At 50.4% G+C, this 16,930-nt stretch overlaps 2 protein-coding genes across 6 annotated transcripts in view; one reads left to right on the forward strand and one right to left on the reverse strand.

The window, feature by feature from the left end:
* Positions 1–16,930, reverse strand: part of LOC137376658 (uncharacterized) — a 144,850-nt gene that overhangs the window by 90,925 nt on the left and 36,995 nt on the right. The window lies entirely within an intron of this gene.
* The window catches only part of LOC137376657 (uncharacterized), an 86,570-nt gene that overhangs the window by 14,029 nt on the left and 55,611 nt on the right, over positions 1–16,930 (forward strand). For 3 of the 4 annotated variants that reach the window (XM_068045623.1, XM_068045626.1, XM_068045624.1), the window contains exons 2-3: positions 5,202–5,552; positions 12,117–12,458. In XM_068045623.1, coding sequence (XP_067901724.1) covers positions 5,202–5,552; positions 12,117–12,458 — 693 coding nt within the window. Of the gene's footprint in view, positions 1–3,476; positions 3,502–5,201; positions 5,553–12,116; positions 12,459–16,930 lie in introns of those variants that run through there. The other variant, XM_068045625.1, reaches the window with a different exon arrangement.

A 16,930-nucleotide genomic window follows, 5' to 3' on the forward strand; every position in this document is an offset into this window, starting at 1 on the left:
GTGCCCGATCAGGAGGCCCCCACCCAGCCCGCAAGAAGGTCACCTGGTTTACCAGGCAGTGTTCTTGAGGCCTTTGCCATTCGGCCGGCGAGGGTAGAATACCCGCGGTGGCAGGAGGAGATCCTTAAATGCCAGCCAATTGGCCACTTAAGGGCCTTGATTGTCCTGGGGCGGGAGAGCCATCCCTCGCCACTGCCACACTGTGTAAAATTGCAGAGCGGGTGGGAGAGGTTCAGGAACAGCCCCATCTCCCCCTCAATTTTACGCCCCCCCCCCCCAACCCGCCACTAGCTCACTCGTTGCGGGGGCTGTAAAATTCCGGCCATTGACTCTCTTCTGTTCTTTCTCAATGACAGACAACCTAAAGACAGGCGTCTCATTAACATAATATAATCATGGGTTCGCCTCTCGAGAGTGCTTACTCAGACGCATCCCCTTCCCCCAACTCAATTAAACTGGAAGTAGGCATGTTCGTGAAGGGTTGCGGTTGGGGTGACCTTCCCCCACCTGTCAAGGAGGGATTAAAATTTCCCACTGTGAAATTGCTACAGAGCACCAGCTCAACATAAGGAGGAAAGCAATTTGTGCAATGAATACATTGGAAGTGTGTGTAAGAGCAAGAATGTTAATTTCATGTGTAACTTCAATCAGCTAAATATAAACTGTGAAAACCCATTTGTGTACTTGTGACTGCTTCTTAATCTAATGTGTTAAGGAAGCAATGCTCATCTTGACGTGGTTGTGCTGTTTCTCGGGACTGGAGTGAGGTTTAGCTAAGATTATAATCAGATATGAGTCAAAGACTGAGACAGCAGCAGAAAGATTTTGAACCTCCTTCTGGAATGTGCCTTTGCAAAGCAGGTGTGGAAAGAGATGCAGTGGTTTTTGTCGAGGTTCATCCCAAGCAGCTCTGTAACACAGGAGTCTGTGCTCTATGGGCTGTTCCCAGGGACGCACACCGAGACAAACATCAACTGCTGCTGGAGGACTATCAATTCGGTGAAAGCTCCCTTTGGTCTGCCCGAAACTTGCTGGTCTTCCAGCGCAAAGAGTTGTCCATGACCGAATGTTGCAGACTGGCACATTCCAAGGTCCAGGACTATGTGCTGAGGGACGCACTAAAGCTTGGGGCAGCCGCAGCAAAGGCTCAATGGGGAAAGGCCACTGTGTAAGATCCTCCCACCAAAGTGAACTGAGGGGTTGGATCCATGGGAAACCCCTCGGGCTGTATACACCAAATATGGATTTGCTATAAAATGTACATAGCATGTAAATGCAATGGAAGGGTTGTGATGCAACTCACTCCTGTATGGAAGAAAACTGATTTCCTTTACATTTTCTGGAATATCAACTTGGTGCTGTTTTGTAATGTAATTTTTTTTTACAGATTGTTATGAATAACGTGTATTTTTGGGGAAAAAAGCTGAAAGGTGTTGAACATAAAGACTTCTTTATTCTGTTTTAGTGTCACTTTGCTGGTATGTGTGTTCTGGAGCAGCCTCTAGGGTGCACAATGCAATTGTAATTTCAAAACACTCCAACACTGCAGTGGTGTTCATAGATGACCCAGAAAATATAAAGGAAATGGAAGTCATATCACACTAAAGGACAGCAACAACAGAACGATAATGTTCAACATGACCTGGGTGTCTGAAGTACCCGAGACCAGGAGGCAGGAACAGAAGCTTAGTGCTCCCCTTCCCCAGGCTTTCTGTCTCTTCCCTGACTACGTTCACCTCAATGACCCCGCTTCCCCAGAAACTCTTACCCTACACTAGGGATTGTTCCCTCACCACACTTACGCCCTGTTAGATTTGGGCCTATGGTCTCTCTTACCTTTTCAGCCATCTTAATGCTGCTGTCTCTTAGGCTGGAATTTTTCTTGGGCAGGTGATCCTGTACACAGGCCAAAGAGTCAGTGGCGAGCTCGCCTCTGCTGGGTCTGGAGAGCCAGACTGAGATTTTTCGCTCCCCAGGCCCTAAATTGGTCTTGGGCAGGACTTCCACCTCTCTGAGGCAGGAAGTTCTGCCTAATGGAGCTGTCAGCCAATCAGCAGGACAGCAGCTTTTAGTCCCAGCAGCACCACTGGGAGCGGTGGACTACACCCAGCCAATGGAAGCACGAGGGACGATGGCCCCGATAATCAGTTGCAAGGGGCAAGGGGTTGGGGGGGGGGGGCAGCCCTCCATGGGGCACAGGGTGCCCAATCAGGAGGGCCCCCCCCCACCAACCTGCAAGAAGGCTGCCTGGTTTCACCCGGTGAGCTGTTTGAGGCCTCAGCCACCTGCCAGCCAAGGGTAAAAGACCCATGGCAGTGGACAGAGGCCCTTAAGTGCTAGTTATTTGGCCACTTAAGGGCTTTGATTGGCTTGGGGTGGGCGGGCTGTTTCTTGCCACCGCTGCCCTGAGTAAAATTGCACCGGGGGCGGGAGGGAGTGCGGAACGGCCCCTCCCTCCTGCCTCCCACTCAATTTTACGTCCCCCGCCCCCAACCCGCTCAGTGGGCGGGGTGGGGGGGAATGGGGGGGGGGGGGGGGGAAAGCGTAAAATTCCGGCTTTAGTCTCTTTGGAGTTTGTCTGTTTCTCTTCTTTTCTGCCTCTCTCCTTCTGTCTTTCTATTTCTTTCTCTGCCCTGTTTCATTCCTTTTCAATGAGATGTAGTGAATGGTGCGGTAGAGAAGAGAGACTCTAACAGCAGCAGCTGTATTTCTGATGGGGTTTATGGGAAATGAGACCCTCAGTTATCTCCCTTCCCAACCCCCTCCACCAATTACTCATGTTTTTCATGAACAATCTTGCTCCCATCAATACTCCTCTCTCTTATGATCTGGAATGTGCACCTGAAATAGCGGAGGATGCAGATTCAATAGCAATTATTCAAAAGCAATTAGATAAATACTTGGAAAGGAAATATTTGCAGAGCGATGGAAAAAGAGCAGAGGAGTGGGAATAATTGGCTCGCTCTTTTAAAGAGCTAGCACAGAAAAGATGGGATGAATGGATGCTCCTATGCTCTTTGATTCCTACTGAGACACAATTATACCAAAGGTTAAACACCAGGTTTACAACTTCATACTGGCTAAATTCAAAGAGATGGGGGATGAATTGAGACAAATGGACTGGAGGATTGATCCTCATTCAGAAACATCATAAAATTGGTCATAACTAAAACCAGAAAGTGCTGGAAATACTCAGAAGGTCCAGCAACCTCTGTGGAGAGAGAAACAGATTTAACGTTTTAGGTTGATGATCTTTTATCAGAACTGGAAGAAGTTAGAGATGTTATAGATTTTAAGCAAGTACAGAGGCAGGGGAGGGGAAGAAAGAACTAAAGGGAAGGTCTGTGATAGGGTGGAAGATAGGAGAGATTAAATGACGTAAGGGATGATGGTGCAAGGCAGAAGGGACAAGTGAAGAAACAAAAGTCATGGCTAGAGGAGAAGTAAAGTGGTTACAGCAGAACCATCACCAACAGCTGCAGTCCAAAAAAATGGGCAGAGGTAATGATCTGAAATTGCTGAACTCAGTGTTGAACCTGGAAGGCTGTAAAGAGTCTAACTGAAAGATGAGGTGTTGTTCCTCAAGTTTGAATTGAGTTTCATTGGAAGACTGCAGGAGGCCGAGGGCAGAGAGGTTAGAGTGGGAGTGGGGTGGAGAATTAAAATGATAGGCGACTGGAAACTTGGGGTCACGTGTGTAGTCTGAATGGAAGCATTCAGCAAAGTGGTCAACAATCTGTGTGTGTTCTCTCCAGTGTAGAGGAAACTGTATCGTGAACTGTGAATACATTATACCAAACTGAAAGAAGCACACGTAAATCACAGTTTCACCTGGGTGGAGTATTTGGAGATTGGGAAGGGGTAAATTGGTCAAATGGGTGCCAATGAGGAACAAAGGGAGGGTAAATACTCAAGGGAATATACATATAATGGAACTTTGAAAAGATACATTTCAGATAGTGAGCAATTAAAATAACTGTTCCGATGGGAGTACGTTAGCTGCCAATTTCAGGGGAGATGGATCAAGCCAATGTTACCAGCTGAAGGGAATCATTGTACATTCCTCTGCTATGAAAGCATTCTCTCTTTAAATATAACATATGTTATATTGAGAATGACAGGGTCTCCTGCTCAGCTCACTCTCACTTACTATATCTCTCAGCCTTTAGACTGAGTATCAGACTGCACCACAGGTGGAATAGCAGCAATGGCCAGTGTTTCATGCTTCCCAATTTTCCAAGACTCTGTGTCATGGAAATGACTTTTATTTCTTTGCTCTCTCCTTTTATCTTCTGCACATATCATTCCTGCCCCATAACCATTTCCAGATCCCCACCATAGCACTTTACACGTCATCCCATATTGTTGATTTTTCCAGGAGTGGTTTCTGGGGGTGGGGGGGAGGTGGGGTGGGGGGGGGGGGGTGCAGGTTTGCTCTCTGTGCATCCCCCAGGCCTTGTATAAATAACACAAGTCCACCTCCGGGTTCATTGAAAATATGTAGGAAAGAAGAAGAAATAAGTTCTTTTCATTACTTCTTGTCAAATGATGGTATTTTTGTCAAAGACATACTTGTGTTAAGGAAAAACATTATTTTTACATGTAAACTTCTCTGGAAATATAGGTCATATATGTGTCAGTTGTGATTACAGGAACAAGCATGCAACACAACCTGTTAAATTTTAGGTATTGTTCATGTATTCTGGGAAATTTTCTTCACGTACCACTTTACATTTTAATGTATAGTTTTTTGAAGTGGGGATGAAGTGTAGTATATTGTAATAGCTGAGCATTTTGTTATACTGCCCTCTCTGCTGCCCCCTCTGTTGGGGAGGTGTAAGTAAATTTGGTTCAATACTGGCTGCTTGCTGCGAGTCCACATATTTGTCTTACTTAATACATAACAGTACCAATATCCAAAACTAACAGCTACCAACAGCATATCTATAGCAGGAGTTAGGAGTTCAGTTGCAATGTATGTCCTTTTGGGCTGAATTTATCCTGTGGGGTTGTTGGTTAGGACAGTGCAATGTGAAAACCAAAGCTCAGGATCTGTTTAAAACAACGAGGCTATAAATTAATGATGATAATAGCAATATCCATTCGTAAACATGCAGGTTTTTTTAAATAATAGATTCAGTTTCAAGTTCTATATTATTGTTCCTCACCTGTTCTGATCTTCAATTATTTTCTATTCACAGGTCTGGAGGCAAGTACAGTTCTTATCCAATCCCCAGATGTTGTGAAGGTGTCCAAGGGTGGAACAGTGAAGTTTCGCTGTGACTTACAGAGCAGCAATGTAGATTACACTGTGGAGAAATATGATGTACACTGGTACCGCACAGCAAATAAGAAACAGATATTGAGTCTTTATGTAAATGACGAGGTTTACCGATCAAACGGAATCGCTGAGCGGTTTCAGCCTTCCAGAGATGTTGTCAATAACAGTTACATTCTGACCATCACAGACACACAGCTCAGTGACAGCACTGTCTATATCTGTGGGATTTGGGGGAAACTCTTTGGAAAAGGAACCCGGCTGAATGTAACCAGTAAGTACTTTCTATATTACATTGATTTTATTCCAAATAATATTACCATGCAAACATCTCATTTAAATAAATCGTTGTCACTTTTACAGTAACAACAGTGAAAATTTAACCACAGAATAGAGGGTAAAATCTGGGCCAAACTCAACTAGTTTTTAACAGAACAAATGACTCAATCTAGCCTTTACTTACAGGGTGAAACAGTATAAGCATACACCTCCTCAATCAACCACACCAGTTTCAGTGAGAGTCTCTTTATATCTGCTCATGTGCAATTCCAATTAATGCCTTCCATCTGCATATCATTAAACATAATTGATATACAATTAACACCCACCCCCGGTTCCAGAGTGTCAGCTAAGAAAAAATCTAGTCCCTCATCTCCAATGCAACATACCTCTTTGAGAGGCTAGTGCACGTTTCCTATGAACACCATGTAGAGAAAGGATTGAGGGTAACTGGGGCACATATTGTAGTCTGGCTCGGCAGCTGCAATATCCATCATCAATAGTATCAAGATTAACGGAGCTGGCGTGTCCTGAAGCTGCCAGACTGGGCTGGTGGTAGGTGGTGAGGGAACTACTTATTTAGCCTTGTTCTCCTCAATCTACAACAACAGCTTGCATTTATATAGCACCTTTAATGTAGTAAAATGTCCCAGGGTGCTTCACAGAACTGTTTTCAAACAGCGTTTGACACCGAGCCACATAAGGAGAGATTCGGACAGGTGACACATGTTGTAACTTTGATTTATGTCAGAACCATTGAAGATGATACTGGACCGAGGGGATTCACCTATGAATTCGGAAACTTTAGAAGCTGATTGATCTAGAGTAAGAGACCCAAGAATATAACAGGCGGAACTGTGTCACAGGGCTTCTCCTGTAGCAGAGGTGGCAAAGCTAGGTCTCCACAGACTTGGGAAACTAGGTGTGCCAGAGCCAATTCCAAGAGGCTGCCAATCACCTGAGGTACAAATTCATCACTTATTCTGCCCACTCTCCTCTTCCAAATCCATGGGAGCCACTGGCAAGGCCCAGTGGAATGTCCAAGCTAAACAGTGTGGTTAGAGATGAAATACAGAGCTTGACAGCATCAATACAGTGGCTGGAGGTCTGTGTAAAAATGTAACATCATTAAAAAAAGATTGCACAGAGAACGATGCAGAAACAACAGGACAGGAACTTCTTTTGGGCCTCCTTATCTCGAGAGACAATGGATACGCGCCTGGAGGTGGTCAGTGGTTTGTGAAGCAGCGCCTGGAGTGGCTATAAAGGCCAATTCTGGAGTGACAGGCTCTTCCACAGGTGCTGCAGAGAAATTTGTTTGTTGGGGCTGTTGCACAGTTGGCTCTCCCCTTGCGCCTCTGTCTTTTTTCCTGCCAACTACTAAGTCTCTTCGACTCGCCACAATTTAGCCCTGTCTTTATGGCTGCCCGCCAGCTCTGGCGAATGCTGGCAACTGACTCCCACGACTTGTGATCAATGTCACACGATTTCATGTCGCGTTTGCAGACGTCTTTATAACGGAGACATGGACGGCCAGTGGGTCTGATACCAGTGGCGAGCTCGCTGTACAATGTGTCTTTGGGGATCCTGCCATCTTCCATGCGGCTCACATGGCCAAGCCATCTCAAGCGCCGCTGACTCAGTAGTGTGTATAAGCTGGGGATGTTGGCCGCTTCAAGGACTTCTGTGTTGGAGATATAGTCCTGCCACCTGATGCCAAGTATTCTCCGAAGGCAGCGAAGATGGAATGAATTGAGACGTCGCTCTTGGCTGGCATACGTTGTCCAGGCCTCGCTGCCGTAGAGCAAGGTACTGAGGACACAGGCCTGATACACTCGGACTTTTGTGTTCCGTGTCAGTGCGCCATTTTCCCACACTCTCTTGGCCAGTCTGAACATAGCAGTGGAAGCCTTACCCATGCGCTTGTTGATTTCTGCATCGAGAGACAGGTTACTGGTGATAGTTGAGCCTAGGTAGGTGAACTCTTGAACCACTTCCAGAGCGTGGTCGCCAATATTGATGGATGGAGCATTTCTGACATCCTGCCCCATGATGTTCGTTTTCTTGAGGCTGATGGTTAGGCCAAATTCATTGCAGGCAGACGCAAACCTGTCGATGAGACTCTGCAGGCATTCTTCAGTGTGAGATGTTAAAGCAGCATCGTCAGCAAAGAGGAGTTCTCTGATGAGGACTTTCCGTACTTTGGACTTCGCTCTTAGACGGGCAAGGTTGAACAACCTGCCCCCTGATCTTGTGTGGAGGAAAATTCCTTCTTCAGAGGATTTGAACGCATGTGAAAGCAGCAGGGAGAAGAAAATCCCAAAAAGTGTGGGTGCGAGAACACAGCCCTGTTTCACACCACTCAGGATAGGAAAGGGCTCTGATGAGGAGCCACCATGTTGAATTGTGCCTTTCATATTGTCATGGAATGAGGTGATGATACTTAGTAGCTTTGGTGGACATCCGATCTTTTCTAGTAGTCTGAAGAGACCACGTCTGCTGACGAGGTCAAAGGCTTTGGTGAGATCAATGAAAGCAATGTAGAGGGGCATCTGTTGTTCACGGCATTTCTCCTGTATCTGACGAAGGGAGAACAGCATGTCAATAGTCGATCTCTCTGCACGAAAGCCACACTGTGCCTCAGGGTAGACGCGCTCGGCCAGCTTCTGGAGCCTGTTCAGAGCGACTCGAGCAAAGACTTTCCCCACTATGCTGAGCAGGGAGATTCCACGGTAGTTGTTGCAGTCACCGCGGTCACCTTTGTTTTTATAGAGGGTGATGATGTTGGCATCGCGCATGTCCTGGGGTACTGCTCCCTCGTCCCAGCACAGGCATAGCAGTTCATGTAGTGCTGAGAGTATAGCAGGCTTGGCACTCTTGATTATTTCAGGGGTAATGCTGTCCTTCCCAGGGGCTTTTCCGCTGGCTAGGGAATCAATGGCATCACTGAGTTCCGATTTGGTTGGCTGTATGTCCAGCTCATCCATGACTGGTAGAGGCTGGGCTGCATTGAGGGCAGTCTCAGTGACAGCATTCTCCCTGGAGTACAGTTCTAGGTAGTGCTCAACCCAGCGGTCCATCTGTTTGCGTTGGTCAGTGATTATGTCCCCCGATTTAGATTTGAGGGGGGTGATCTTCTTGATGGTTGGCCCAAGAGCTCTCTTCATGCCATCATACATTCCTCTGATGTTTCCGGTGTCTGAGGCCACCTGAATATGGCTGCATAGGTGTTGCCAGTAGTCGTTTGCGCAACGCCTAGCTGTTCTTTGTGCAGTACTTCTGGCTGCTTTAAGTGCTGCGGATGTTAAATCGCTGGGGGCTTTCTTGTAGTTCAAAAGTGCAATGCGCTTAGCGGCTATGACAGGTTCCAGCTCTTCATTATGAGATTGAAACCAGTCTGCATTTCTCTTCGCACTTTTGCCGTAGGTGGTCAAAGCTGACTCATAGATGGCGTCTCTGATGTGGGCCCACTTGGTCTCAGCATCCCCTGTGGGAGTGTTTTGAAGGGCTGTTACAAGTGAATTTAGAAATTTTTGTAACAGCTGTGGGTGAGAAATTCTGCTCGTGTTGATGCGCGGGTGGCCCTTCTGCTTGGAATGATGCAACTTCTTTGGTCTGAGTCTAACCTTGCTGCACACCAGGGAGTGGTCGGTGTCGCAGTCCGCACTGTGGAAGCTGCGTGTGATTTGAACACTGTTTAAGGCGGCTCGCCTTGTGACAATGAGGTCTAGCTGGTGCCAACGACGTGATCTTGGGTGCCTCCATGAAACCTGGTGACAGGGTTTAGTGTGAAAGAACGAGTTGGTGATGCAGAGGTTATGATAGGTACACAACTCAAGCAGTCTCTGCCCGTTCTCATTCATCCTTCCAACGCCATAGCGCCCAAGGCAGGAGGGCCATGAGTCATGGTCGGCCCCAACCCTGGCATTAAAGTCCCCCAGCAGGAATAGGTGTTCGGTGTTGGGGATGCTGCTAATGATGTTATGGAGTTGTTCATAGAACTGGTCTTTAGCTTCAGGTGCGGAACAGAGTGTTGGAGCATAGATGCTGAGTAGGTGTACTGGACCAGAGGTGGTGAGCAGTCGGATGGACAGTATGCGTTCCGAGCCATTTGAGGGAGGCTCTATCATGCTGAGCAAGGAGTTTCTGATGGCGAAGCCCACTCCATGCTGTCTTGGTTCTTCAGGATCCCTGCCCTGCCAGAAGAAGGTGTAGTCTTGCTCTGCTAGAGAGCCACTCGCGGGGAGGCGAGTCTCCTGAAGTGCTGCAATGTCCACATTGAGTCTACTGAGCTCGTTGTTAATGATGGCGGTCTTCCGAGAATCGTTGATTTGTGTAAGGTCTTCCGACAGGCCAGGACACATAGTTCTGACGTTCCAGCTTGCAAAGCGAAGGGCTGGTACCTTCTTTCCTTTTTTCATGTTGTTTGGTGCGGTGTATCAGTCCACCTTTCGGGCAATGACCCTGAGCTCCAAGCACCCATTGAAGCAGGCAGACTGTGGCGGGACAGAACCTTATTGACCGGGGGCTGCCCGGTTTGAGGCGGGCGGTAGCTGTCCAGTGAGGTGCAATGACCTCTCCCACCGACAAAGGCAACCCGTGGCGCCCAGTTTCTACGCCAATTTATCTGGACTTATAACCCGTAACTGCTGCCTTCCGTGTTGTTTCAGTCGCTGTGAGGCAACTATGGAGTGACCTCTCCATGGCGCATGCCTGGGCAAATTTATGGAGGTTGAGAGTTGCCCAGTCGTCAAAACCCCCCTCTCGGCCTTTCTGGTGGGGTCCAAAGGAGTGCAGGACACGACGTTTGGCACCAGTATGGCTGCAGGAACTGCCGGAAACATGCCAAAGGTGACACATGACCGCCTACGGGGTTCCGCTCCGGATTTTCTGTTAGGGTTTACTCCCTTAGCCTTGGTCTCTCCCGAGACGCCCACAAGGCAGTGGGGTTGTTGGGGCCCCTACACAGGTGTAGGATGGTGCCGGTGGGAGGAGGGGATGCAAGGGGGAGGGGTAGAGGGAGGGGGTGGGGGGGGTGCAGGGGAAGGGGGTGCAGAGTAAACTACAACAAAATAAAATACAATTTTCCAAAATTCAGTCAGCTTAGCCAGAGTAAATTCTGTGCTCTTGTTACCCTCAATCCTTTCTCCAAGTGATGTTCATTGGAAGTGTGCACTTGCCTTTCAAAGCGATATGTAGCATTGGAGACAAGGGTCCAGATTTTTACATACCTGACCTACTGGCAGCGACTGGAGAGGATGGGGCATTAATTTATAGCAATTAACTTTAATTATACACGGTCAGTCTCAGCTTCGAGCCGATGTTCTGTACTGAGCAACATGGAAACCACAAGTGCCCATTTTAAACAGGAAACCAAAGGACAATGATGAGGACACGTGGGGGATTTATCAGGGGATTTAGTAACACCTATTTACATATTCCTCAGGCCTGTAATGAAGCCCCTGCAGGCTTTCAGCAAAATACTTCTCTCGCAGCAATACCTGCTCTGAGGCTCAGCTGCCCAATCCATGCTTGTGTACTGGATGTGAAGGATCACTCCGAGTGTGATGTTGGGGAGTCAACGTGCCTGTGGTTTCAGTGGAAATTAGATAGTCATAAACACAGTGCAGGTGAAAGGCAACAACAATAACGTGTATTTACATAGCTCCTTTAACACCTCACGGCATTTCATAAAAATGGAGATAGAGCATAAGACACCTAGCGATCAAGAGAGCAATTAGGAGAGGTAACAGAAATATGGGTCAAAATGATTTGAAAAGATTTTGAGGGGTTTAGTGAGTAAGAGTATAGGGCTGAGGCAGCTAGAGGCTCTGCCACCAGTGGTAGGATGGGAAGTAGGAGTAGGAGTGAATGAGAGTTAGAGAAGCAAAGACTGCTGGGGTTATAGGCTGGGAGGAGGTTGCAGAGATAGGGTGGGACAAGGCCAAGCAGAGATTTGAAGCTGAGGACAAGAGTTAGGAACTGAGAGACAGGGAGACAGTGTAGGACTCCAGTGATAGGTGAGCAGGGCCCAAGCTTGATGCTGTGAGCTAGTAATTGGACTGAATGGATTTGAACAGGTAATTTTGAGAGAGTGAGGCATGGAGTTTTGGCGAAGAGGCAAGAGCAGGTAGACAGGACAGATGGGCCAGTGACTGGTGACAGTGCTTTTGAGTGCTTGAGAAAAACCATTAGCACAGTGAGCTGTAAAGAAAGGGTTGAAGAAGGCTCAGTTGTATGGAGAAGAAATCAATGGGACAGAGGGTGAGCCATTTAGGAAATTGCATGGAAGGGAGAATGGGAAGAATCTGCAGTGATGGGGATCAGGGAGGAAGAATAGGGGAGGCTGGGAATGAGGGGTCAGAAGCAGAGTAAACTGAATATGTGATCTCAATCTTAGAAACAAAAAAATCCTTGAGCTTTTCATATCAGGCCGTATGATAATTTGTTTAGAATTTACCCAAGATAACAGGAGCTGCCTGCATTTTACATCGAAACACTTGAGCTATTTAGCAACCTTCAGGCTGTTTTTTAAGTTATTGATGTTTTTTCCTTAAAGGTGCAGATGTCCCAGGCCTTATCCAGTCTCCGAGCCTCCGTGTCACAGAGGATCACACAGTGCGGTTACAGTGCACCATGTCGAACACCGCAGTGAGAGAAACTGATGTTCACTGGTACCGGGAGCTCCCAGGACAAGATATGGAGTGGATTTTAACACATGATATAATGAACAGCACACGACGGAGCCCAGGTTTCACTGACCGTTTCCAGTCTTCCAGAGACACCTCCAATAACAGCTTCATTCTGACAATCACAAACGTGCAGCCCAATGACACTGCCGTCTATTACTGTAAAGTGTGGGGAGATATCAGTGGGAATGGAACCCAGCTGAATGTAACCAGTAAGTATGTTAGCTTTAGTTTTATTCACAATAACATTACTACATACGCTCCCAGCAGAGAGGCACAACCCTTGAAGAATGGACTGAAGAATTGGGGGTTGTCAGTATAGCCTTATCTCTGATCCATATTCCATGAACTGTGGCTCCTCCCTGTGACACAACATTGTGGAATCCATGTTCTATACACATTCCACCTCTGAATAGCCTATAAAGTGATTTCTGCTCCCCTGATAGGCACTAGGGGCTCGAAGGAAATACATTGCAGTGCAACTCAGCAGTCGATATTTTTTCAAGAATTTCTCACATTTTTTCTCAGCCTATTTTCTGCTTGTGACAGTCCAGTCCACAGTCACCAATATCCTGCCCATGTTGTCATACATGCAGCACCCGGACACATCCCCACTTCACCCCCCCAACACATCCCCACTTCACCCCCCCAACACATCCCCACTTCACCCCCCAACAGATCCCCACTTCACCCCCCAGCACATCCCCACTTCAACCCCAACACATCCCCACTTCACCCCCCCAAATCATCCCCACTTCACCCCCCAACACATCCCCACTTCACCCCCACAACTCATTCCGACTTCACCCCCCAGCACATCCCCACTTCACCCCCCCAACTCATCCCCACTTCACCCCCAACTCATCCCCACTTCACCCCCCCAACACATCCCCACTCCACCCCCCAACTCATCCCCACTTCACCCCCCAACTCATCCCCACTTCACCCCCCCAACACATCCCCACTCCACCCCCCAACTCATCCCCACTTCACCCCCCAACACATCCCCACTTCACCCCCCCAACTCATCCCCACTTCACCCCCCCAACTCATCCCCACTTCACCCCCCCAACACATCCCCACTTCACCCCCCAGCACATCCCCACTTCAACCCCCCAACACATCCCCACTCCACCCCCCAACACATCCCCACTTCACCCCCCCAACTCATCCCCACTTCACCCCCCCAACTCATCCCCACTTCACCCCCCCAACACATCCCCACTTCACCCCCCAACTCATCCCCACTTCACCCCCCCAACACATCCCCACTCCACCCCCCAACACATCCCCACTTCACCCCCCCAACTCATCCCCACTTCACCCCCCCAACACATCCCCACTTCACCCCCCAGAACATCCCCACTTCACCCCCCAACTCATCCCCACTTCACCCCCCAACACATCCCCACTTCACCCCCCCAACTCATCCCCAATTCACCCCCCCAACTCATCCCCACTTCACCCCCCCAACTCATCCCCACTTCACCCCCCCAAAACATCCCCACTCCACCCCCCAACACATCCCCACTTCACCCCCCAACACATCCCCACTCCACCCCCCAACTCATCCCCACTTCACCCCCCAACTCATCCCCACTTCACCCCCCAACACATCCCCACCACCCCCCCAACTCATCCCCACTTCACCCCCCCAACACATCCCCACTCCACCCCCCAACACATCCCCACTTCACCCCCCCAACACATCCCCACTCCGTCCCCCAACACATCCCCACTTCACCCCCCATCACATCCCCACTTCACCCCCCCAACTCATTCCGACTTCACCCCCCAACACATCCCCACTCCACCCCCCAACTCATCCCCACTTCACCCCCCAACTCATCCCCACTTCACCCCCCAACACATCCCCACCACCCCCCCAACTCATCCCCACTTCACCCCCCCAACACATCCCCACTCCACCCCCCAACACATCCCCACTTCACCCCCCCAACACATCCCCACTCCGTCCCCCAACACATCCCCACTTCACCCCCCATCACATCCCCACTTCACCCCCCCAACTCATTCCGACTTCACCCCCCAGCACATCCCCACTTCACCACCCCAACATCCCCACTTCACACCCCCAACTCATTCCGACTTCACCCCCCAGCACATCCACACTTCACCCCCCCAACGCATCCCCACTTCACCCCCCCAACTCATCCCCACTTCACCCCCCAACACATCCCCACTTCACCCCCCCAACTCATCCCCACTTCACCCCCCCAACACATCCCCACTCCACCCCCCAACACATCCCCACTTCACCCCCCAACACATCCCCACTTCACCCCCCATCACATCCCCATTTCACCCCCCCAACTCATTCCGACTTCACCCCCCAGCACATTCCCACTTCACCCCCACCAACTCATCCCCACTTCACACACCCAACTCATTCCGACTTCACCCCCCAGCACATCCCCACTTCACCCCCCCAACTCATCCGCACTTCACATCCCCAACTCATTCCGACTTCACCCCCCAGCACATCCCCACTTCACCCCCCCAACTCATCCCCACTTCACCCCACCAACTCATTCCGACTTCACCCCCCAGCACATCCCCACTTCACCCCCCCCAACTCATCCCCACTTCACCCCCCAGCACATCCCCACTTCACCCCCCAACACATCCCCACTTCACCCCCCATCACATCCCCACTTCAACCCCCCAACTCATTCCGACTTCACCCCCCAACACATCCCCACTTCACCCCCATCACATCCCCACTTCACCCCCCCAACTCATTCCGACTTCACCCCCCAACACATCCCCACTTCACCCCCCAACACATCCCCACTTCACCCCCCCAACTCATCCCCACTTCACCCCCCAACACATCCCCACTTCACCCCCCAACACATCCCCACTTCACCCCCCCAACTCATCCCCACTTCACCCCCCAACACATCCCCACTTCACCCCCCCAACTCATCCCCACTTCACCCCCCAACACATCCCCACTTCACCCCCCAACACATCCCCACTTCACCCCCCCAACTCAACCCCACTTCCCCCCCGCCCAACTCATCCCCACTTCACCCCCCAGCACATCCCCACTTCAACCCCCCAACTCATCCGCACTTCACCCCAAAACACATCTCCATTTCACTCCCCCCAACACATCCCCACTTCACCCCCCAACACATCTCCATTTCACCCACCAACTCATCCCCACTTCACCCCCCCAACACATCCCCACTTCACCCCCCCAACTCATCCCCACTTCACCCCCCAACACATCCCCACTTCACCCCCCAACACATCCCCACTTCACCCCCCCAACTCATCCCGACTTCACCCCACAACACATCCCCACTTCACCCCCCTAACACATCCCCACTTCATCCCCCAACACATCTCCATTTCACACTGCCAACTCATCCCCACTTCACCCCCCCAACACATCTCCACTTCACCCCCCCAACTCATCCCCACTTCACCCCCCCCAACACATCCCCACTTCACCCCCCAACACATCCCCACTTCACCCCCCCAACTCATCCCGACTTCACACCCCAACACATCCCCACTTCACCCCCCCAACTCATCCCCACTTCAGCCCCCAACACACCCCCACTTCACCCCCCCAACACATCCCCACTTCACCCCCAACACATCTGCATTTCACTCCCCCCAACACATGCCCACTTCACCCCCCAACACATCCCCACTTCACCAACCCCCCCAACACATCCCCACTTCACCCCCCAACACATCTCCATTTCACCCCGCCAACTCATCCCCACTTCACCCCCCAACACATCTCCATTTCACCCCCACAACACATCCCCACTTCACCCCCCAACACATCTCCATTTCACCCCCCCACCTCATCCCCACTTCACCCCGCAACTCATCCCCACTTCACCCCCCAACACATCTCCATTTCAACCCCCCACCTCATCCCCACTTCACCCCCCAACACATCCCCACTTCACCCCCCAACACATCCCCACTTCACCCCCCCAACACATCCCCACTTCACCCCCCCAACTCATCCCCACTTCACCCCCCAACACATCCCCACTTCACCCCTCCCAACTCATCCCCACTTCACCCCCCCAACTCATCCCCACATCACCCCCCAACACATCTCCATTTCACTCCCCCCAACACATCCCCACTTCACCCCCAACACATCCCCACTTCACACCCCGCCCAACACATCCCCACTTCACCCCCCAACACATCTCCATTTCACTCCCCCCAACTCATCCCCACTTCACCCCCCCAACACATCCCCACTTCACCCCCCCAACTCATCCCGACTTCACCCCCCAACACATCCCCACTTCACCCCCCCAACTCATCCCCACTTCACCCCCCAACACATCCCCACTTCACCCCCCAACACATCTCCATTTCACACCGCCAACTCATCCCCACTTCACCCCCCCCAACACATCCCCACTTCACCCCCCAACACATCCCCACTTCACCCCAACACATCCCCACTTCACCCCCCAACACATCCCCACTTCACCCCCCCAACTCATCCCGACTTCACCCCCCAACACATCCCCACTTCACCCCCCCAACTCATCCCCACTTCACCCCCCAACACATCCCCACTTCACCCCCCCAACTCATCCCCACTTCACCCCCCCAACTCATCCCCACTTCACCCCCCAACACATCTCCATTTCACTCCCCCTAACACATCCCC

This window comes from Heterodontus francisci, chromosome 13, assembly GCF_036365525.1.
Source record: "Heterodontus francisci isolate sHetFra1 chromosome 13, sHetFra1.hap1, whole genome shotgun sequence".
NCBI lineage: Eukaryota > Metazoa > Chordata > Chondrichthyes > Heterodontiformes > Heterodontidae > Heterodontus > Heterodontus francisci.